Here is a 21,769-nt window from a genome sequence, read left to right on the forward strand (position 1 = left end):
TGTTCCACTCCCTTAAACGTCTTTGTGGCTCTGCACTGGACTCTCTCAAACAGTTCCTGGTCCTTCTTGAACTGAGGGGCCCAGGACTGGACACAACATTCCATTTTCAGCCTCACCAGGGCAGAGTAGAGGGGCAGGAGAACCTCTCTCAACCTACTAACCATGCCCCTTCTCATACACCCCAGAATGGCATTGGCCTTCTTGGCCACCAGAGCACATTGCTAGCTCAGGTCAACCTTCCATCCACTAGGACCCCCAGCACCTTTTCCCCTTTCACTGCTCTCCAGCAGGTCAGTCCCCAACCTATACTGACACAAGAGGTTGTTCTTTCCCAGGTGCAAGACTCCACACTCACCCTTGTTGCATTTCATTCAAATCCTCCCCACCCAACTCTCCAGCCTGTCCAAATCTCACTGCATGGCAGAACAACCCTCTGCTGCGTCAGCCACTCCACCCCATTTGCTGTCATCAGCAAACTTGCTGACAGTGCTCTCTGTGCCTTCATCCAGGTCATTGATGAATATATTGACTAGCACTGGTCCCAGTACTGAGCCCTCAGGGACTCCACTAGATACAGGCCTCCACCTAGCCTCTGTCCTATTGACCAGAGCTCTCTGACTTCTTCAACCAGTTCACACCCACCTCACTACCTGATCATCCAGACCACACAGCCTCAGTTTAGCTGCAAGGATGCTGTGGGAGATAGTGTCAAATGCTTTACTGAAATCAAGGTAAATCACATCCACTGCTCTACCATCTATTCACCTGGTTATGTCCTCATAAAAGGCTATCAGGTTGGTCAGATATGACTTCCCCTTGGTAAAACCATGCTGACTGCTCCTAAAGACCCTCTAGTCCTTGTGCTTTTTCTGCTTGATATCAGTACAGGCTGGGGGATGATGAAACTGCGAGCAGCCCTTGGGAAAAGGACTTGGGGATACTGGTGGACAAGCTGGATATGAGCCAACACTTGCAGCACAGAAGGGCAATCACACCAAAGGAAGCACAGCCAGCAGATCAGGAGAGGTGATTCTGCCACTGTATTCTGCTCTGGTGAGGCCTCACCTGCAGTAGTTTGTCAAGCTCTGGCCCATGGTCCTGCTGGAGTGGGTTCAGAGAAGGGCCACCAAGATAATCAGAGAGCTGGAGCACCTCTCCTGTGAAGACAGACTGAAGCAATTGGACCTCTTCAGTCTGGGGCAAAGAAGCCCCTGGGGAGACTGTGTAGCTACATTTCACTATCTGAAGGGGACTTACAGAAAGGCTGGAGGACTGTTGAGAAGGGCTTGTAGCAATAGATTGAGGGGCAATTGTTTTAAACTGGAGCAGAGTAGATTTAGGCTGGACATAAGGAGGAAACTCTTTACAATGAGAGTGGTAAAATACTGGGATGTGGTTTAGATAAGACTTGATGTGGTCCTAGGCAGCCTGATGTAGTTGGGGGTGTGTCCTTGCTCACTGCAGGGGGGTTGGACAAGATGACCTTTGAGGGTTCCTTCCAACCCAATGCATTATGTGCATCTGGTGTGACTTGTAGGGGAGAGTCTGTCAGCTCCAGACCCTGGTTGTGTAGAGGTCTTGCACTCTTCATCCTAGCAGGGATGTGGTGGCTGCTGAGAGGTGGAGACCTGCAGGTTCCTCCTCAATCTAGACCCACTTCTCATTGTTTGGCATGGCTGTAGAGCTCCCTGGGGCTTGGCTCCAGCGGCACTGGAGGCACCAGGATAAGGTAGTAAAGCAGCTATGGCTTTGGAACTGCTTCAGCTTCGGCAGAGCTAGAGGGAGCTGGTTCAGGGCTGGCCACTGAGGAAGGGGTGGCTCTGCCACCTTCAGCATTTCTCCAGCCCTACCAAGCTGTTATGTTTTTCATACACTTTGTGCAAATAAGAGGAGGAAGAAGTCCCAGAGTGACGGAGGGCAGGGCTGGACTGTGCAAAGAGTCCTGTGATGCTTGCTCTGGAGCTCTGCCCAGGGCAGAGAGATCAATGCTGTCTCTGCTGATGTAGAAGGAGTCACTCCACACCCCTCTCCACTCTGGGTCCAGCTCCACTGGTTCCCTTTCCTGCCCCACAGCTTTGGAGAAGGCCAGGTGAGAGGGCTGGCACCACAGGAGGCTTTGACTTCTTGTTTTTTAATTTTTTATTTATTTTTTTAAAGTTATTTTTACCATTTTTTATAACAAAAATATCTGATGGGGCCAGATGCTGCCTGAGGCAAACAGTCTGTGTGGGCAGCCCGTGCAGCCAAGGGGTGCTAGCATGCTGGTCCTGCCTTGGCTAGGGGTGGGAGTGAGGGTGGTAGGCTGAGAGCGCCAGAGAGGCACAGGGCTCATGCAGTGTTTTCGGTGGTGGCTGCTGTGTAGATGACCTTGGATTTACCTGGTGAGTCCAGCCTGGTGGGGAAGAAACAGCAGAGTGTTAGAGCCAGCATGGTGAACCTGCTAATCCATCTTACCCCCTTTCTCAGGCCCTGGACTTGCGCCACCCATCGGGCCCTCTCCTCCTGCAGCTGGCCCTGTCTCACCGTGTGTTTGGGCTGCGGTGCTTGAGGATGTACAGCAGGAAGGCCAGTGCCGTGATGGCAAAGAGCACCCCGAAGAGCACAGCCAGCACATCCCCTGCAAGCCAAGCATAAGCACATTACACCAGGGATGCCCCCCTGCAGCTGCTGGCCCAGAGAGATGTCACAGGGCTGGAGCAGGCCAGTAGCCCTGAGACAGAGGGGACAAGCCTCAGCTGAGCAGACTTACCTGCATGAAATGAAGAGCTGGAGTGTCCTTCTGCAAAGGAGACAAAGATGAGAGGATGTGAGCCCTGTAAACCCCGCCATGGCTTCCTGTGATCACAGCTCTATATGGCTGCCAGGACCCACCTTTCCAGGCAGGTACACCCCCTAGCCATCTTTCCCTCCTTCTGGCCAGCCCCTCACCTACCTGTTGCTGTTGAGCCTTCATTACCTGGAAGAGAGACAGCACAGTCAAGAGGTTGCCCAAGGGAACTGTTAAGCCTGCAGAGCTTCAGGTCATGCTACCAAAGCAGGGCTGCCAGCAAGACTCCCCATCAGGCAGGGGATTGCTGCAGGCCAGACACCCAGTAGCTTGCAGCATCTTGCTGCAGGAATCCTAGCCCTGACACTGTTAGGCCCCTTGAGGGAAGCAGGGGGGTAAATAAAAATGACAAATAATTCCTGAGCCACAGCCCATACAAAAAGCCTTGCTTGGTCTAGCCAGAACCTCCCTGATAACTGCTGCCACTGCTCAGGAAGCAGGCAGTCAGGGTGCTGAGCACTGCAGCACCCCATGACTGCAACAGCTCCTGCAGGAGACCCTGGAGGGGGGCATGGAGTTACCCCAACAGGCAGCAACTGGAGGGACAGTTGCCTGCAATGATATAGTGAGCAGCTGCCCAGGAGGAGAGAGCTGACTGCTGCTGGCAAGGTACCCCACAAGATGGCTCAGTTGCCCTACATGCTGGGCGGCGGCTATGCTGGGCAAATATTGAGCTAGTGTGACAGTGTGGCTTTTAAACAGCTGCCCTATCATCTGCACACACCCTGGGTACGGTGTGCAGGGTGGCACTATCTGCAGGACTGTAATGGGCTGTGCGGCTGCTGTGGGGAAACCAACACCTTCACCCAGTGGCAGGAACGGCTTTCCTCAACTGAGGGTAGCTGAGGAAAGATCAACAAGCATGGGTGCAAGAGGTGCAGCTGCAAGTGAAGCAAGACATGGCCCCACATCACTCCTCACAGTACTCAGCAACCCTGGAGCTATAGCAGGCAGTTATCAGCAGCAAGGTGGGGAGAAAACTCCAACAATGGATGTACTGGGACGGTGTCCTGGCACTCCAGGAACAAAGGCTTTGTGGCTTTCTTAAAGTGGGGGTTAATGGATAGACATAGCAAATAAGGAAAGACAAAAAGAAAAGGGTGAGCTAGGCAGCTCCCTTACTGCCCCAGCCTCTGTGTCCAGAGGCTTTGGAACAGCACAAGAAAGTGGTAAAAGAAAGGCTTGGAGGTAAATGGAAAATGTGATAAAGTATCTAGCAGGTTTACCAAAGATAGAGCATGCCAGCCTAACCTGATATCCTTCTTTGATAAGTGATATTCTAGACAAAAGAAAATGCAGTACATTTTATCTGTCCCGACATCAGTGAAGCATTTGATGTGGTGCCACATGGGAAACTGCTAGCCAGGCTGAAGAGCATGGTGATTAAAAGCCTGCAGCCATTAGTGATCCAGCTGCAGGTGGTATGGTGAATGGAAGTGCCTTGCACTGCAGTTTTTGGTTACTGAAGCATTGCCCAAAGGACTGGTACCAAGCCTGTGTGCTGTTTCTGTTAGTCTTGCCAACAATTGGAAATGCCATCAAAACAGAAACAGAAAAAAAACAGTGCCTTCAGAGAGTAGCAACGGCAAAAACTGAGTGAACCAGAGCCATAGTCACTGCTGAGGAATAACAGGAATTTCTACTCCTTGCTGGAAACCACTAACAAGAAAAGACTTCAAGGAAGGACAGGGAAGTCTCAGGCAGGGGACCAGGTGCCCAGCCAGGACAGCTGCACAGCCCTGCCCTTAGGGAGGGGTCCCTTGCTCCGCCTGTCCCACAGGGTTTGGAGCTAGGGTGCTTGCTGCAAGCTTGTACCTCGGCATGTCCTACCAAATTTAACTATTGTGTTTGTGGATGAAGAAGCTAGCTGAGATGCTAGGACCTGGCTGTTTGCCTTGAGAAACATCCTCTAGTCTCACTGCTGTTATTTCTGCAAGACCAAGGATAAAATAGTTCCTAGAAATCAATCTCCCCCAGCCAGGAGTGAGAGCAGTGCAGCAGTGGGGGAGAGCAGGACCCCGAGACCAGCGCTACTGTAAGTCACCTGCTTGGACAGGGCTAACACATTCAAATGCTGCATTTCTGTAAGAGATACGAAGCCTCAGCTCCTGTACCTCATGTCACCTTTGCATTCCTGCAGGTGGGTACAGCCCAAGCATACTCATGTGCTTACCAGAAGGTGGCTGCTTTGCTGAAGGGAGGGTGGTCTGGAAACTCGCCAGCACCTGTCGCCTGTGTAGGCCCTGCACCGGCCGGTAGTTGTCCTGCAGAGGTTTGTTGTCATCATTTCTCAGGGTCCTCACCAGCACTGACATCTGGAAGGAGAATGGTATGAGCAGAGTGGGCTTCACCTCACCTTCTGGAGCCAGGTGAGCCCCAGGGCACCGGTGTATACTTGTAGAGAGGGGCTGGGCAGCACCCAGTGAAGAACTCATGCTCCTGACAGACCTGGTCATGAGAGAACATCATGGTCTGGTTGAAGATTGTCCACTTCACTGTCTGGTAACATGGAGGGGTGGTCAGAGAGCCATTGTAATGCAAGTAGAATTTCAGGTTGGCAGGCAGGAGACCTGCAATGTTGAATCCAGGCACCAAGACTTCCTCACCTGGGAGAAGAAACACCACAGGAGTAAGATGAGGTCAACCTCTTGGAGGAAAATGAGCAAGACCAGTATGGAGAACATGAGCAGCCTGCATGTGCCAGGGTCCATACTGCTGACACTGGTTCACTGGAGAATGAGCAGTGAGTTTGCCCTGGAGGCAAGGAAAAGGGTGTGTGAGCAAAGGACACTGTGGAGAGCTGTTTCTCTGTCAGCTGTGCAATGCTCTTTTCACATACCACAAGGCAAATGCTTGCTACAGCAGGTCTATCTGCTGGGATGCAGCCCCTGAGAAAACTACCAGGTGGGACTAGGCCTTACCTTCACCTTGGATTTTGTACAGGTGCTCAAGTATTTCCTGATAGTATGGGTTCTCCCTTGGTCCAACCTACAACACAGAGACATCATGGGAATGACAAGGATGGGGCTTGAACACAGAGCAACCAGTGATAGCAATTCTAGCAGGGAGGAACCACTCCTTGTGGGAGGCACCCTAACCTGGTGACATCTTCCTTTTATCAGAGCTGCACTGCCTGCTCTATCCTTCCCCCCAGGAGCATTTGCACCATTGTCAGTCACCAAAGCTGTGCTAGACTGCCCATACCAGTTCTACCCTCCACCTGCTCCCATTCCTTCTTGCCCAGGGCTGATCTATAGCACTCACCTCCAGAAAGGCTGCCAGTACAGCCAGGCCATCTGGATGGACCATTGCCTCATTAAAGCTGTCATACTTGCTGTTGTAGTGCACCACATGGATCTGGAAGGGAAACATGCAATTCCCATTCAGGATGGGCACCTCTGGGAAGAGCTCACCTTCACAGGTCTCCAGCCTGCTGGAGCAAAAGCTAGGAGAGACGTGCACCCAAGATGAGCACCCCTCCTAGGAGCAGAATATGCTGGTGGGACTGAGAAAACATGCTGCTGCAAAGCAGCAAGTGTAAAGGTCTGACTGCAGGAACTTCCTCAGTTCAGGAGAGCAAACCAGAACTCTGCCCTAAATACCAGGGATCATGCTGCAGAACAAGGCTCAGTTTGAGGACAGCAGCTAGAGAAGGAGGGATAAAACCAGATGGAAGCTAGCAAAGCAGAAGGACAGTGTGTACAGAGTAAACATCCCCGGGGAGCTGGCTTCCCCCAGCCCAGGGACCGCTGCAGCTCTTGCTTCACCCAGGACAAGGCTGCAGCGCAGGAACAGGCTGCACTACTCACACAGGCAAGGAAGCCTGGGGGTGGACTCCTCCTCTCTGCACTGGAGGCTGAGGTGTGAGTCTGGCTCAGCACCAGAGCATGGCCTCCTACGTTGAACTCTGCTGCTGCAGAGCTGCCTGGGGAGCAGGGATCCTGGCCAGGGATTCACCCAGTGACAACCAGGTCCTTGGGCTAGAAGCAAGACAATACCACAGCACCAGGAAAGAAGAGGATGAATCCACCCCTACAAGGAGTCCTTACCTCTGCAGCAAAGCGATGCCCGTTGATGGTATGCTCTGAGCCAGGTCCCGACAGCGAGCCCCAGTGCAGGTGCAGCTGCACAGCTCGGTACTGCTGGGCATAGCCACCAGTGATAGCCAGTGACTCAGGCAGATCGAGCTGAACTGCAGAAGCAGAAGGAAGAGGGTTTTCAGTAAAACACAAAGCCTAGTCTATTCCACAGATATGCAGGAGAGATCTCTCAGCACTGGTTAGGCCACACCTTGAGTACTGTGTCCAGTTCTGGGCCCCTCAGTTTAGGAAAGATGTTGTCCAGAGAACAGCAACAAAGCTGGGGAGGGGTTTGGAGCACAAGCCTTATGAGGAGTAGCTGAGAGAGCTGGGGCTGCTTAGCCCCCAGCAGAAGAGGAGGCTCAGAGGAGACCTTATTGCTATTTACGACTACCTGAAGGGAGGTTGTAGCCAGTTAGGGGTTGATCTCTTCTCCCAGGCAATCAGCAACAGAACAAGAGGACAGTCTCACGCTGTGCCAGGGTAGGTTTAGGCAGGATGTTAGGAAAAAAGTGCTTCACAGAAAGAGTGATTGGCCATTGGGATGTGCTGCCTAGGGAGGTGGTGGAGTCACCATCACTGGAAGTGTTTAAGAAGAGACTGGATGAGGCACTTGGTACCATTGTTTAGTTGATTAGATGGTGTTGGGTGATAGGTTGGACACGATGATCTTGAAGGTCTTTTCCAGCATGGTTAATTCTGTTCTATTCAGATTGCCCATTGGAATGGGCTGCCTGGGGAGGTGGTGGAGTCACCATCATTGGAGGTTTTCAGGAGAAGACTTGATGGGGTGCTTGGTGCCGTGGGTTAGTTGTTTGGGTGGTGCTGGATTGGTTGATGGGTTGGACGCGATGATCTTGAACGTCTCTTCCAACCTGGTTTATTCTATGTATGTATGTATGTATTCTATGTAAAATGTCACTCTGGGTTTGTGGAAGACATTACCAAAACTAAACTTGCTTTCCATCTTTTGCAAGGCTATGGGTAAGTCAATAACCAGAACTATGTTGATGCAGGAGAGTTCAGCTCTCAGCTTAGGGGTGTAAGACACCCCAGTAAATACATCAGCTTGAAGAACAGCTGCTATGAAAATGCAGACATCCTCTGTAGAGATTCTCAGAGACCAATTCCCAGCCAAATATTCTTGAACAATTTATTTGGTAAGTAAGAATTAAAAATTTAAAAAAAAAAAAAAAAAGAAAAAAAAAGAGAGAGGCTGTGGACAAAATTCAGGCTGTGGACAAAATTCATGGAGAGAGATTGGCAGAGTGGTGAATTCCCATGGGAGCAGTGCCGTAGGAGCAGTGCCGTGGGACACAGAGAGCTGCAGCACTTGGCAAACTGGAACCTTTCAAATGAAGTACCCTGTAAGTGTCTGACAGCACTGGAGCTGGTGGCACAGAAGCATTCAATCTTGTAACAGCATTTAGAGCTAAAATTTTGCCTCATGGAGTACAGTAAACACATAGTTTGTTTTGTCTTTTATTTCAACATGGTTTAGCCAACTGTGTTGGACTCATGCAGCAGCGTAGCAAATCTAAAAGCTGAGTTACTTGGACACATGACAAAAATATCAGGAGCATCCCCAGACTCTGAGAAAGCCTGTCCTGTCCTTCCAAGCACCTTTCCCCCATTTCAGTCTCAACTCTTTTCCTTCCTCCTTTATAGGTGATATGTCCCTTAGTCACATTACTGATCTAGGGCACAGATTTGAGATTAGCCACGAAACAGGGTTCTAATGAGTCATTTGTCCTCTCCCACGTTCCTTGAGCCTGGGTTCAGAGATACAAAACTCAAATACTGCCAGGGAGGGAATTCTCTTCCTGAGAATTAATACAAAAGAAATGTCAAGGCAGATATCTAAATAATAGCATTCCTTCTATCAGCTACCTGAGTCATGTTTAGGCCTTTTAAATAAGCTTATACAACATGTTTGGGTTTTGTTTTTTCGTTTTTTTTTGGTAATAGGAAGCATATAACTGAGTAACTCTACAAATATTGTGCTGGCTTTGAAACGGTTGTGTTTGTTTATGGATTTTCACAAAGCAGACTGGTAGCTGCCAGAATAAAAAAGGGCATCTTTGTAAGCACTTCACCAACACACATCTTTTTAAGTGCGCCCCAGTGAAAATGCTCTGACTGCTTTTCTAAACACTGAGCAACATCAGATGCCAGGGTGTCTAAAATAGCAACTACTGAGCTCAACTAGTTTAACTGTGCAGGCATGCTAGGGCAGGATATAATATAAAGCTCTGTGCACACACCATGCAGCTGATCTGACCATGCATGGTGAGTCTGACCTGCTGAGTTTGCTGCGCACACAGGTCTGATCCATCTCACAGAGTCACAGAATTGTCAGGGTTGGAGGGGACCTCAAGGATCATCTGGTTACAACTCCCCTGCCATGTACAGGGACACCCTCCGCTGAATCAGGTTGCCCAGAGCCCCGTTCAAACTGGTCTTGAAAACATCCAGGGATGGGGTTTCCACCACCTCCCTGTGCAATCTGTTCCAGTGCTTTACTAGCTACCAAGGCAAGGGGATGACTTACTGTACCTCAGTAAGTTTAAGTCCCTTTTCCACTACCTTTTCTTAGGACTGGCAGACACCAGCATGCACACAGCATTCAGCTTGCTCTCAGAAAGCTGGTAGCAAGTAGGACCCAGCTGTAGGGTGATGTGTAGGAAGGTGATGTGCTTTTCCTCCCTATCTGGCATGGCAAGACTGGTATTAAAATACTATGAGTAAGTCATGTCCAGACTGGAGGAGGACAATAAGGACACACAAAATTTTCTTAAGATCTTGAGGTAACATTCTGGAGCACAAGCTTGAAGTTTGCCAGTGCTGTACCCTGAAAGACTGACTGCTGAAAGCTAAGTGACATCAGAGACTGACTAGTCCTTTGAAAGTGAAATGCAGAAGAGGAACCAATGGCTGCAAACCTGCATCAGAAATACCGGGGACACATTTTAGAAGAAAATGTGGGTTTTCATAAATTTCTGGAGTCAGCTCTCAGAGGTAGTGTCTGGCAGGTCCTCCATGTCCTGGTTTCTCTCCTCCAATCAGGAAAGCACACAGACTTACAAAGACTCAACCATGCTATCCTTCCCTGTTGGCCTTGAAGGTAATGTGACTGCAGCCTGCAAAATAATCTCTTCACTGAGCTCAGGGGAAGAGCACTAGAGGAGTTCAGTCCTCTTGGGAGAGGCTGAGCAGGGTCTGCTTGTGTTCAGCCTCAGCCTGTGCCTTTGCACTCACCTGTGTGCCCATTATTCCTCAGTCTGAGCTTCTGCTTGGCGGGAAGACTGTAGCCAGAGAGCTGAATTGGCCGCAGCTGTGGGCTGAATGTGGTCCTGGCCGTGTCGATGTTGATGGGTGACTGAAAAGTGCCTGCACAGTCTGAGAAGTCCTCGCCCCAGTGCTCCCGGTCTGGTGTGAAGAGGAAGGGAGGGAGTGCCTGTGAGACTGCCCAAGCAAAGAACCCACAAGAAAGGAGGCTTGGTGTGTGGTGGGTAAGGGGACAGGCACTGGCCAGGGAGTAAGTTCTGCATGTAAGTTCAGTTTCCATCAGGTTAGCTTGGGAGCAGCTCTGTGCCACCATATGACTGCACGCAGCTGTATCAGAAAAGGTCTTGGTGCATAGTGAGCTGCCAGTGAAGTCTATTTTTGGGCTGGTTGGGAAGAGTGCAAGAAGATCATTTACAAGGGGACTTGGCAAGCTGAGAAGCTGCTGTTCTGTAGCTCATCATACCCTTGCTCTCTTGCACTGCCTGGCCTCTGACAGGTATGGACCTACTACTTCATCCGTGCCTCTACTTGGTCAGGAAAGCACAGTGCCAATGGGATCACATAAGCCCGCAGCTGTAGCTCTTATGAGTTCCCAGTAGTTAACTGCACCATTATAGCCCTGGAAAAGGCCAGCTTACATGGCTGGGGTGGCTGCTTAAAATGCCACCTCTTGCCAGTGTCATAGCTGGGATAACCAGGACTCATGCTCCAGAAATCCTCCTTTGCACTGCAGAAGATGTGCACTAGCACATTTTGGTCCAGTGCAAGTTCAAGTTCATCACCAGCCCCTTGCAGGACTTCTGTAAAGACTGAGCTGGGCATTAATAAGTGCAAACCAGGCCCTGATCCCTAGGAGGATGATGGTGCCAGGGCCTGGTGCACCACCACTGTAGTGTACTAACACTGCAAAGATGCCCACCATGGGTGCTGTGAAGAAGGCCTTCAAGCCATAATGGAAGGGCAGGGCAGGGCTGGTCCAGGCCAGGCAGGTTGGCAAGGAAGGGTGACAGAGGAAAGAGATGAGGATACAGCCTAATCCATGGGCAGGGCAAAGTCCCTGAATGGGCTACAAGTCCACGGAGTAAGAACCCAGCCTCCTTCCCCACTTGGCACAGGATTAGGGGCACTGCAGTTCTAGGAGAAGTCCTGCCCCAAGAGGCATCCCTACACACCCAGGGGGCTGAGGAAACCTTCAGAAGAGCTGCTGCTTTCTGCTCAAATCAGATCAACCCTGGGCTCTCCAGTCCACCCACGCCTATATTCAGGGACCACAGAAGTGTCAGGGTCAGGCAGGAGGGAAAGGTGAATGCACACAGGAGCCCTGTAATTATTAACCAGGGCTGGCTCAGGCCCCAGGTCTGCTGGGTGGTAGGAAAAAAAAGCCTGTAGTAACTGCAGATTGTTTTACCTGCATAGCTCCAGTGACTGTGGCCAGGACCTAGAAAAAAACAAAACAAAACAAAACAAAAGAAGATAAAATCAAATAAACCAATAAAACTACATGAATGGAAGAGAAAGGGTGACAGCAAACACACCTCTGCCGGTCAGTGCTGCTAACCCCAGCAGCAGGTCTCTCTGCTCTCACCACCTTCACTTTCCTACCCCTCTCCCTGCTCCAGAGCAAAGGGGATGCTCCCAGAGGGGCACTGCCTTCTCTGAGCAGGGCCACATCTCCTGCAGTTATCAGCCACTGCCTGGTGCTTTGTTGTCATCTTCACAATGGAAAAATCAGGTATTGTCTCCCATCACTGAGCAATGTGCCAGTGCACTTGCAGATACTGTAATGTGACCAAAACCTCCCACTGTCCCATGACAAAGCACTCAGTGAGGCAGGTACACAGCTTCTCTGCTCAGGCCCTGTAAGCAAGAGCCAGGCAAGTGGAGAGGATGTGGGGAAGAATGGCTTTCATATCACAAAGAGTGTGGGCAGTGAGTGGCACTGTACTAGACACTCTCCTTTTGCTGGTGGAAGCATTTCTGGAACTCAGAACATGGGAGGCAAACGAGCACAAAATCTTTGTTTTCCTCATCAGTGAGTGTCCATACCATGGGGTCAGACAGCCACAGGAAAATGTGCCAGATGTCCAGCTCCCATCCCAGCAGCCCCTTGCCCCAGCTCACTTGATCACACAAATTCCCACATCAAGCTGCATACTGTGCACAAATCCTTCTACAGGAAAAGCAGGAGGGAGGACAGGAGAGTATGTGACAAGACCTCTGCCAGTCCTATGTCACCTATGGGGCACACACTGGCCATGGCAGGATGGGAGGTGCTGTGGTGTGTCCTGAACCTCCCACGACTGGGGGTATCCCTGGTGTGCAGACGTACAGGTACAAAAGACCTCATGGGGCAGATCCCAAGACTACAAAAGTGATCCACACCCCAGCCCTTGCACCATCACTCTCCTTCAGACCTGCCAACAAAGTCCAGGCTCCCAGCTGGCCTTAGAGGTGCCCCAGAGCCTCTTCTCAGATGCCCCTGACCAAACATCTTGGCCATCACCAGCCCTTCCACATGCAACAAGCTCCAGGCAAAGGGTTGCAGGGCTTGGGTTTGCCCCAAGCAGAGAAATGTGCCCCATAAAGATTATGCCTCTGTCCTAGCTGGCACAACAGGTAATTTATGGGTTGCTCCTCTCACTTGTCTTTACCAGAGTGCTTGTCATTTTAGACAGGCTGCTGGCACATCCTAGCCCACGAGGACAGAAACTGGTCCAGGCTAGGACAGACCTGAGGTGAAGGGGTACATACACCCAGGAAAAAGTAGCAGCATCTACGCTCACTTGCATCAACTCCCCAGGATGCAGGGACATGGAGGAGCATTTAGCAGATACAGTCCAGCCCCAATACCATCCTTGTCTCTTGATGAGGCCAAACACCTGCCAGTCTAGCTAGAAAGCAGAAAGGCTTCAGCAGGCAATACTCTGATCTGCATCCCTGATGCTTACAACAGCTATCAACAGTCACTTGCTATTAATAGGAGCAGATTCCAGCTCAGGGTGAGAAAGGAAGAGGCACACACTTTCCCAGGCCCAGACATCCCATGTGAGGCCCCAAGCCCAGCAGGATCCTGCCCTCCTCTCAGTAAGAATCTAGGCATGGGCACTGCTGAGGGCCTTTGGTGCAGCTGCTGCCCTGGAGAACAGATGGCCACAGCAAAGCCAGGCTGGGAAGGGATGGAGGGAGCTTAGGGGCACCAGGAGTTGCAGAGATGGGAACAGTCCTCAGGGCTCCCTCCAGAATCTCTGGTGACTCATCTCTGCAGAGCTTAAGATGCTCTGGAGCAGTGCTTGGGATTCACTTGCCCAGACACCTTGAGATACTCCAAAAGGCATGTGAAGAAGGGGCAGCAAGCGGAGGACTGGGTAAGCCACTGTTGCCTACATCAGATAGGAACGTGTGAGCCAGGACAGGTTGCAATGCCCTCTTCATGCCTGTTTGCATGATGCTACCCTGGGATGCACCCAGCTCTGCGGCAGCAAGCTGAGCTTTGTTCTGCCCACCTTGCTCACAGCAAAGGTTGCCTGCTGCCCAGACACTGGTTGTACACCAAACTCCAGAATACACCAACCCTCCTCTGGAAACACCCCAACACCCCTTATCTTCCCACATCCTGTCCCCAGTCTCCTGCTCCACCTTGCACTATCTGCATGAGGTGGTCATAGCTCTCACACAAAAGCCATGTTTGCCCCTTTGGCAGGATTACCCTTCTGCAGCACCAGGGTGTCTATCAGAATGGGGAGTTACCCTGAGGGGCACTCCTTTGGGGTAGTCCTGGCACAGGTAAGGCACAGCAGCCTCGGGCTGGCATGCAGTGCCTCAGCTCACTACACATGCCTGAATCAACATAGCCTGCTCTGGCACCCCAATTTCTCCTCACCTCCACAAACTCTGGCTTAACTGAGAGCAACTCAATAACTCAGACTGAGCAATAGCACTGTGCTGGCACCTGCTTCGCTGTGTTAGCACCGTGCCACCTACCCCAGGCTGTGGGGCTCAACACCCTGCTTGCAGCCTCCTGCTAGCCCATCCCAATAGCTTTGAACACCCAGGAGTCAGTCCTATCCATCCCAACACAACAGGCTTCTCTCACAGGTCTCTTGGCATCAGAGGCAAGCAGACCCACTAGCACTGAAGGCATTTGAGTGTTTCCCTCCCTGTGGATTTGGGTGCAACTGTTGCACAGACAGGCCACCCACCTGGGGAGGCGTCTCACAAGCCCGGCTGTGCAGGCTTGGCCTGCTTGGCATGTGCACCAGACGCTGCAAGAGAGCGTCAAGGCAAGCACAGCCTGGGTACTGGGCTACATCTGCCCTGACCTCAGCATGGCGCAGAGTACTGCAGTACTCCAGTCCCTTCCACCTGGAGGCATTCTCAGTCTTGCAGCCCTTTGCCATGAACATTAACCCACTGCCCTGCCCAAACGTGGATTTGCATAATTTCAGCCCGACACCCACACTCCCTGCCAGAACAAGTCTTCTCCCTTGGAAAGCCACGTGGTGCCAGACCTCCTTTCTGATGAACTGCTGCGACTCACCACAACAGACGTGACTGCACCTTTGCAGTGGGTGCTGTAGGTCTTTGCACGCCCTGCCCTACCTCTGAGCATCTCCAGTCTCAGCAGGGACTGCAAAGCATTCCCAAAAATCTGGGAGGAAACAACCTTGCTGCTGTGATAGCCACGCTGGGAGATACCCAGGACTCCCTGCAAGGGTCCCATCAGGAAAACATAGTCGGGTACCTACAGGAGATGCCAGACCTTGCAGAAGAGAAACTCTCCGTGCTCAGCGACACAGAGTCTCTCTGGTCCAGCTGGCCACTAAAGGCCACCCCCCTCTCCCCAGCAGCCTGCAATCCAGCCGGGTTTACCTCTTTTGCTTGCTCTCTCCTTTGTGCTTCCTACCCCCTTGTCGCCCACTCCCTCTCGGCCCTCCCATTTTGCTGCCGCAAGTGTCGGCTCCCTTTCCTCCTTGATATCCAACACCATCCAACAACACTTTCCTGCCGAGTTCAGGCAGACGCTGCCATTACTAGCGTGCTTCTCGGCATGTCCTGCAGCCTAGGAGGGAGGGCAGGAGCAGCTTTCAGCAGGGTGAGGAGCCAGCACAACCACGGGCTGCTGCTAATCCCAGTAAAAAGGACACTGATGCAGCAGGCTGCTTCCTGCAGATGTTACCAGAGGGACAGAGAAATGGATCCCACACCTGAAGGGCTCAGGATCATCTGCACAGAGCAAGAGCTACCCCTCAGCAGAGCCAGGCAATAAGGAGGGAAACTAAGTCTGCCCCCCCCCCACTTTTCACATTTTAGGGGGTACAAAACCTGGAGGTGCTGCAGAGCCCCTGACAGCACTGAAACTCTCGTGTCTTTCACAACTTGTGTGTGGTGGTGGGCAGGACAGTGGATTTGCTTCCAGCCCTCTAATTGTCTGGGCACACTATGCCCTGTGCTTAGCCACCGGGAGCACTAAGATCCTGGCAGCTCCTTCTCTTTGCTGCAAATCATCCCTGGGTCAAAGTCCTGTGAGAAGAGGCCTGTTTGCAGAGGATTCCAGGGAATTATGACCTTGCTGTACCCTCAAGAACAAAGTCCTTGTCTGCAGATCAGTCCCAGGTTGTGGAAGAACCAGCAGAAGCCCGGCAAAGTGGGGAAGCGAGGTCTTACTGCTGATGCTCAGTAACCCAGGAGGTAGCAGGACGCGCAGAGGTGCACAGAGTGCATTTCCCAAAGCATGGGCCAGCCACACCAGCCAGGTCCTGTTCCACAGAACACATGCAAGCACTATGTCCCTTGAAAGCAACAACCTAATCATGGAGCCTGAGCTGTGCTACTGTGCTCACACTGCTCATGGCCAGCTCCCTAGGCACAAGGTCTGGGCAGCAGGGATCACAACCTGAGCATCCTTCCACCAAGCCCCATGAGGAGTGTCCCTCGGTCTCCACCACCATAGCTCTGGTTTCTTTATCTGGACACATACCCCAAGCACTGATCCCCCAGGCCTGGCTGTGTTAAAGCCTTTCGTGTTTGTAAACTTTCACCCACTGCAAGCCTTTAGGATCAGCCTTTAATCTGCCACTTCCAGCACAGGTCACCACGAGGGTTGTTTTTTATGCTCCTGGGGAAGGATTGTCTGGGTTATGGGACCTAATACTGGGACAGTTTCCCCCCACAGAGGACAAGGGTTTGGGTGGAAGAAAGCATAGTGGTGGCTTTATTCTAGGGCATGTACCTGCTCTCTGTGAACCTAAATGCTCTGTTAAGTGCCGGGGAAAGATAAAAAAATCAGTGTGTGCTACAGAGAAAGGATCACCACAGCCTAAGGGATAAAAATGGGGAAGTTTCAGGGGAGAAATAAGTGCTGGGAAATGAGGTGAATAAGGGGTATTAAGCAAAAGGAATGGGCTCAGGTGGAGGAAAAGGGCATTGGGGAAGGAGAAAGAAGAGGACACAGAACAGGTCTCAGTAGGTGGAAAAGTGTAAACCTACTGCAGTGGGAAAGGTAGTTAACTGTTTCCCGGAGACACCGGTAACATAGGACTTGGATCTCTGAGCACACCAGAGGCCCCTTAGAGAGAAATCCTATGGCAAAGCCTCAGTGACAACCTCCTACCTTACACTGAGTGCCCAGGGCTGAGTAACCACCAGCCCTACCTCACACACAAGACTCAAGGAAGAGGATGCCAGCACATCACATAGCCGTAGTGCTAAGACAGAGCTTGCAGTGCCTGGCAGGAGCTTTGCTGTTTCCCAACCCAGACCTGCACCCCCACAGGACTCCAGCTAGACCTTCATCCTGTAGTAATGGTACAGCAAGGGCCTGTTCCTTACCTACCTCCCTGCCACCTCCCACCCCTCACCTACTTTTCCCATCTCCATCTCAATCACTCCAGCCACTCATCCCAAACCCCACATACTGCCCACCCACTTACTGCCAGCACAGCACACCAGTATGCTGAATGCCTGACACTCTCCCACCCTGTGGCCTGGGTTACTTCATCTCTGTGGCAAAGATCTGGGGATCTGGGGATCTGAGCCCCTCAGTTTAAGAAGGACATTGAAACACTTGAACGTGTCCAGAGAAGGGCAACAAGGCTGGGGAGAGGCCTTGAGCACAAGCCCTGTGAGGAGAGGCTGAGGGAGCTGGGATTGTTTAGCCTGGAGAATAGGAGGCTTAGGGGTGACCTCATTGCCCTCTACAACTACCTGAAAGGTGGTTGTAGCCAGGTGGGGGTTGGTCTCTTCTCCCAGGCAACCAGCACCAGAACAAGGGGACACAGTCTCAAGCTGTGCCAGGGGAGATTTAGGCTCGAAGTGAGGAAAAAGTTCTTCACTGAGCGAGTCGTTCGTCATTGGAATGTGCTGCCCAGGGAGGTGGTGGAGTCACCATCCCTGGAGGTGTTCAAGGGGAGATTGGACGTGGCACTTGGTGCCATGGTCTAGTTGTGAGGTCTGTTGGGACAGGTTGGACTTGATGATCCTTGGGGTCTCTTCCAACCTTAGTTATACTGTGATACTGTGACCATCTGCATTCCCATCTCTGTCCAGTGCTCAGCCCTGCAAGAACAGCTCTGGTGAGAAATGTGATTCATTGTAATAACAAAAGCAGCTCCTGGCACCAAACAATTGCCAGCCCATACCACAGGGCAGTTGTCCTGGCACAGGTCAGGGCAACTCTTTAACAGAGGCAAAACCAAGGACATGCTGTGGCTGAGTCGGGGAAATAAACCCGCGGGCAAATCTGTGATAAGTAGCGAATCCAGGAACAGGAACGTCCCAGCACAGTGCTCAGCCCCACGCGAGCAAATGCATGGCACTGCCCCAAAATCCCTGCTGAGCTCTGGCAGCACCACACTCTTCAGTCAGAAAAGGGAGCAAGACCAAAAACTCAGGACTTCTCCCCCAAAACAGTGACCCTGAAGTCTGAAAGTCCCTGTGCTGCCAGCAGAGGGTTGGAGGGGCACGCACCACCACAGTCCCGAATTTGTATCTCCTGTTTCCCCACTGTCAGCCATGAGGCAGAACCCCACCAAACTCCGTACCAGGACCAAAGCTTTTCCTCTCTGGGCTGTGGGGGGACGGCTTAGATGCACAGGCAGGCACAGCAGACTCCACCGGGGAAAGGGCATGCTGCTGGACAAAGGGAACTGGCCGCTGTCTCCCCATGCCGGGAGCTGGGGCTGGACGCACCGGACAGCCCCAGAAAAAGACTGCTTGCTGAACAGCCCTCGCTGCCCCTACACCAGCAGCCGTGAGACACCCCCCTCCACACTACCCTTCTCATCGCCCCCCCCCGCCCCCCCCCCCCCGATGTGACGCAAAATAAACTTAGTGGGGAAAAAGAGCTGAACACAAGATCAGGGCCCCCAGCCCCTGGGCAGGGGTCGGGCCACGCAGAAGTTGGCGGGAGCAGGGACAAAGGCAGGGACGTGCTGCGGGGGGGGGCAGCTGCTATAGATGAGAGATGCCGGGAGGGCACAGCCTCACAAGGGCTCCCCATACTTGGGCCCTCATTAAGGGTGCATTAGGAGGTACAGCGGCCTCCCCACCCCTCCCCCAAACCAAACATGTGCAAGACTCTAGAGCACCGGGGACCCTCCCGAAGCATCGGACATCCCAAATCCAGCACCCCGTACAACTGGAGTGCCCCATGCATCAAAGGTCCCAAATCCAGCAGGGCGGGGGGGGAACCCTGTGCATCAGGGCATCCCATGCATCAAGACACTTCAAACTGGACACCAAAGACCCCAAACCCCGCACTGGGGTGCAGCATGCATCAGGATGCTCCGTGCATCGGGTACCCCAAGCCAAACAGCGGGGTGCCCCATGCAGCGGTGGCGCCCGGGGACCCCCTTCTCACCTTTCTCCGGGGAGTGAGAGAGGTCCTCGCCGTCGTGCTCCTCGTCGTGCTCACTGCCGGCGCCGGGGCGGCCCAGGGTGGCCAAGAGCAGGACGCAGACCCGCAGCGCTGCACGCCTCATCTCCAGCAAGTGCGCGGGTGCTGGACTGCCGGCGGCAGCTCCCTGCCTGCCTGCCCAGCTTGCGCGTACGTGAGAGCAGGCGGGGAGGAGGCGGCGGCTCTGACTCACGCCGCCGTTACCTTTTATAGAGGCTAAAGGCAAAGTCTGCCGCCGACCGGCCCGGCCCGGCCAGGTGAGCTGCCGGTGCGGGGCTCGAACCCCGAGGCCCCGGGGGCTGCCCTCAGCTCCGCACACGGCTGGGGCCCCTGCACGTCGAACGGGGAAACCTCGTCGGCAACTCGGACCCCTCGGCGGCGGCTGTCCCCTTTCCTCAGATGGGAGTGTCTTCCCTTCTCACTGGTGGAGCTGGGAGTCCTCCGCCGTGGGTGGCCCCTGTACTCAGCGATGGACGAAGGATGCCACAGTGGTCGGTGCCTCCTCTCTTCAGCAATCGACAAGCAACTCTTCAGCTGTTGGTGTCTCCTCCCACCAGCAATGGGTGAAGAATCCTTCAGTTGTAGGTGTCCCCTCAGTGACGGGTGAGGCATCCCTCAGCAATGGGTGTCTTTTCTCCTCACCAGTGGGTGAAGGATCCCTCAGAACAGTGTGTCCCCTCTTCTTAGTGATGTACAGACAAGAAAAAATATTTATTTCTATTAAGGTTAGAGGATGACACAACTCTGGTCCGGGCAGATGTTGACTTTCTCCTGCTCCTCAGTGATGATGGGAAACATGTGGGTGCAGCTCAGTGTACGCACATGGTATACCTGGATCCCCAAACACCTCTGAACAAGATCCCACACCAGGTGTCTTTAGTTCATTTCATGTTATAAGATGCTGACCCCATGGTTAAGTAGAAAAGCAATGGAAGGCAGGATGGCAGGTCCATTTTCAGGGGGGAAGGAAGTACCAGAGATGTCTTTTTTGGCCCCTATAATAGAGCTTGTGCTTTTCAGCATCTTCATAAATTGTCTGAAAAGGCACGTGAGCGGTGGTGGGACAGAATCAGCCATGGCACTAATTCAGGGCAGTATAGGACTGAAGCTGTCTTGAAGAATTGAAGGGCTGCTATTGAGTGCTGCTGATTGACTGGGCACATGAGCAGCAGATTGCAGTCTGAGTTGGTAGATGCAAAGTTGTGCAATGAAGGATGTGCAGGTGGTGTAATCAAGGATGCGCGGCATGAGGGTGGACTTAAATTAGTTAATGCAACTCAAAGAAGATACCAGAGCGTCATGGTGATGTCAGCTCACTGCTTGCCAAGAAGAAAAGTGAAGTAAGCATCAAGAAATTATCAAGAAGGGATCAAAAAATGAAACAACCCCCTCACCACCACCTTCCTGTTGTTGTATAAACCTTGGGTCAAACCTCCTCTTAGTTTTTGCCCACGGTTTTGCTTCTCTCATCACAAAAGAGTCAGAATGAGAAACAGCATGTCTGTGTTCCCAGGGCTGTTTGGGGAGAGGGGATGGCTTCCATGCAAGGAAAGAGCAAAGCAGGCATGGCTGTCCAGCCTGCTGAAGTGAAGTGCATGCCCGTAGCTTTCTGGCTTGTATGGAATCAGGGAACAAGAACTTACTCTCAGGATACTGACTCAGAAGAATAGTGAAGAGGTGATTTGGAACAGTCGGCATGGCTTCGTCAAGGGCAAATCCTGCCTGACCAACCTGGTGGCCTTCTACGAACAGGTGACAACATTAATAGATGAGGGGTGAGCAACTGATGTCATTTACCTGGACCTGAGCAAAGCCTTCGACACTGTCCCGCACCACATCCTGGTCTCCAAACTGGTGACACATGGGTTGGATGGGTGGACCACTGATGGATAAAGAACTGGCTTGATGGCCACACCCAAAGAGTGGCTGTCAATGGGTCCATGCCCCAGTGGAGGCAGTGACAAGTGGAGTCCCTCAGGGATCAGTCCTGGGACCAGCCTTGTTCAACATCTTTGTGGGTGACACGGACAGTGGCATTGAGTGCACCCTCAGCAAGTTTGCTGATGACACCAAGCTGTGTGGTGCAGCAGACATGCTGGAGGGAAGGGATGCCATCCAGAGGCACCTTGACAGGCTGGAGAGGTGGGCACAAGCCAACCTCATGAGGTTCAACAAGACCAAGTGCAGGGTCCTGCATCTGGGTGGAGGCAATCCCAGGCACAAATCCAGGCTGGGCAGGGACTGGCCGGAAAGCAGCCCTGAGGAGAGAGACTTGGGGGTGCTGGGGGACAAGAAGCTCAACAGGAGCTCTCAGTGTGCACTTGCAGCCCGGAAAGTCAATCAGATCCTGGGCTGCATCAAGAGAAGTGTGGCCAGCAGGTCAAGGGAGGTGATTCTCCCCCTCTGCTCAGCTCTGGTGAGACCCCACCTGGAGTACTGCCTCCAGTTTTGGAGCCCCTCTTACAAGAGGGATATGGAGGTGCTAGAAGGTGTCCAGAGAAGGGCCATGAGGATGATCAGAGGGCTGGAGCACCTCTCCTATGAGGACAGACTGAAGGAGTTGGGGCTGTTCAGTCTGGAGAAGAGAAGGCTCCGAGGTGACCTAATTGTGGCCTTCCAGTATCTGAAGGGGGCTACAAGAAGGCTGGGGAGGGACTTCTCAGGATCTCAGGTAGTGATAGG

The 21,769-nt window shown here is 52.5% G+C and overlaps 1 protein-coding gene across 1 annotated transcript; it reads right to left on the reverse strand.

Moving 5' to 3' along the window:
• Window positions 1–2,306: 2,306 nt before the first annotated feature.
• Window positions 2,307–20,785, reverse strand: CA9 (carbonic anhydrase 9). The gene is made up of 13 exons (XM_054177821.1): window positions 20,731–20,785; window positions 19,052–19,504; window positions 11,603–11,632; window positions 10,165–10,335; window positions 6,877–7,019; window positions 6,092–6,184; window positions 5,749–5,815; window positions 5,276–5,433; window positions 5,001–5,142; window positions 2,929–2,956; window positions 2,750–2,835; window positions 2,524–2,617; window positions 2,307–2,392 (listed from the first exon to the last, which is right to left on the reverse strand). The coding sequence occupies exons 1-13, from the start codon at window positions 20,783–20,785 to the stop codon at window positions 2,329–2,331; spliced, it is 1,584 nt and encodes a 527-aa protein (XP_054033796.1). The 3' UTR covers window positions 2,307–2,328.
• Between the last annotated feature and the right edge of the window lie 984 nt (window positions 20,786–21,769).

Source organism: Dryobates pubescens, chromosome Z (assembly GCF_014839835.1).
Source record: "Dryobates pubescens isolate bDryPub1 chromosome Z, bDryPub1.pri, whole genome shotgun sequence".
Taxonomy (NCBI): domain Eukaryota; kingdom Metazoa; phylum Chordata; class Aves; order Piciformes; family Picidae; genus Dryobates; species Dryobates pubescens.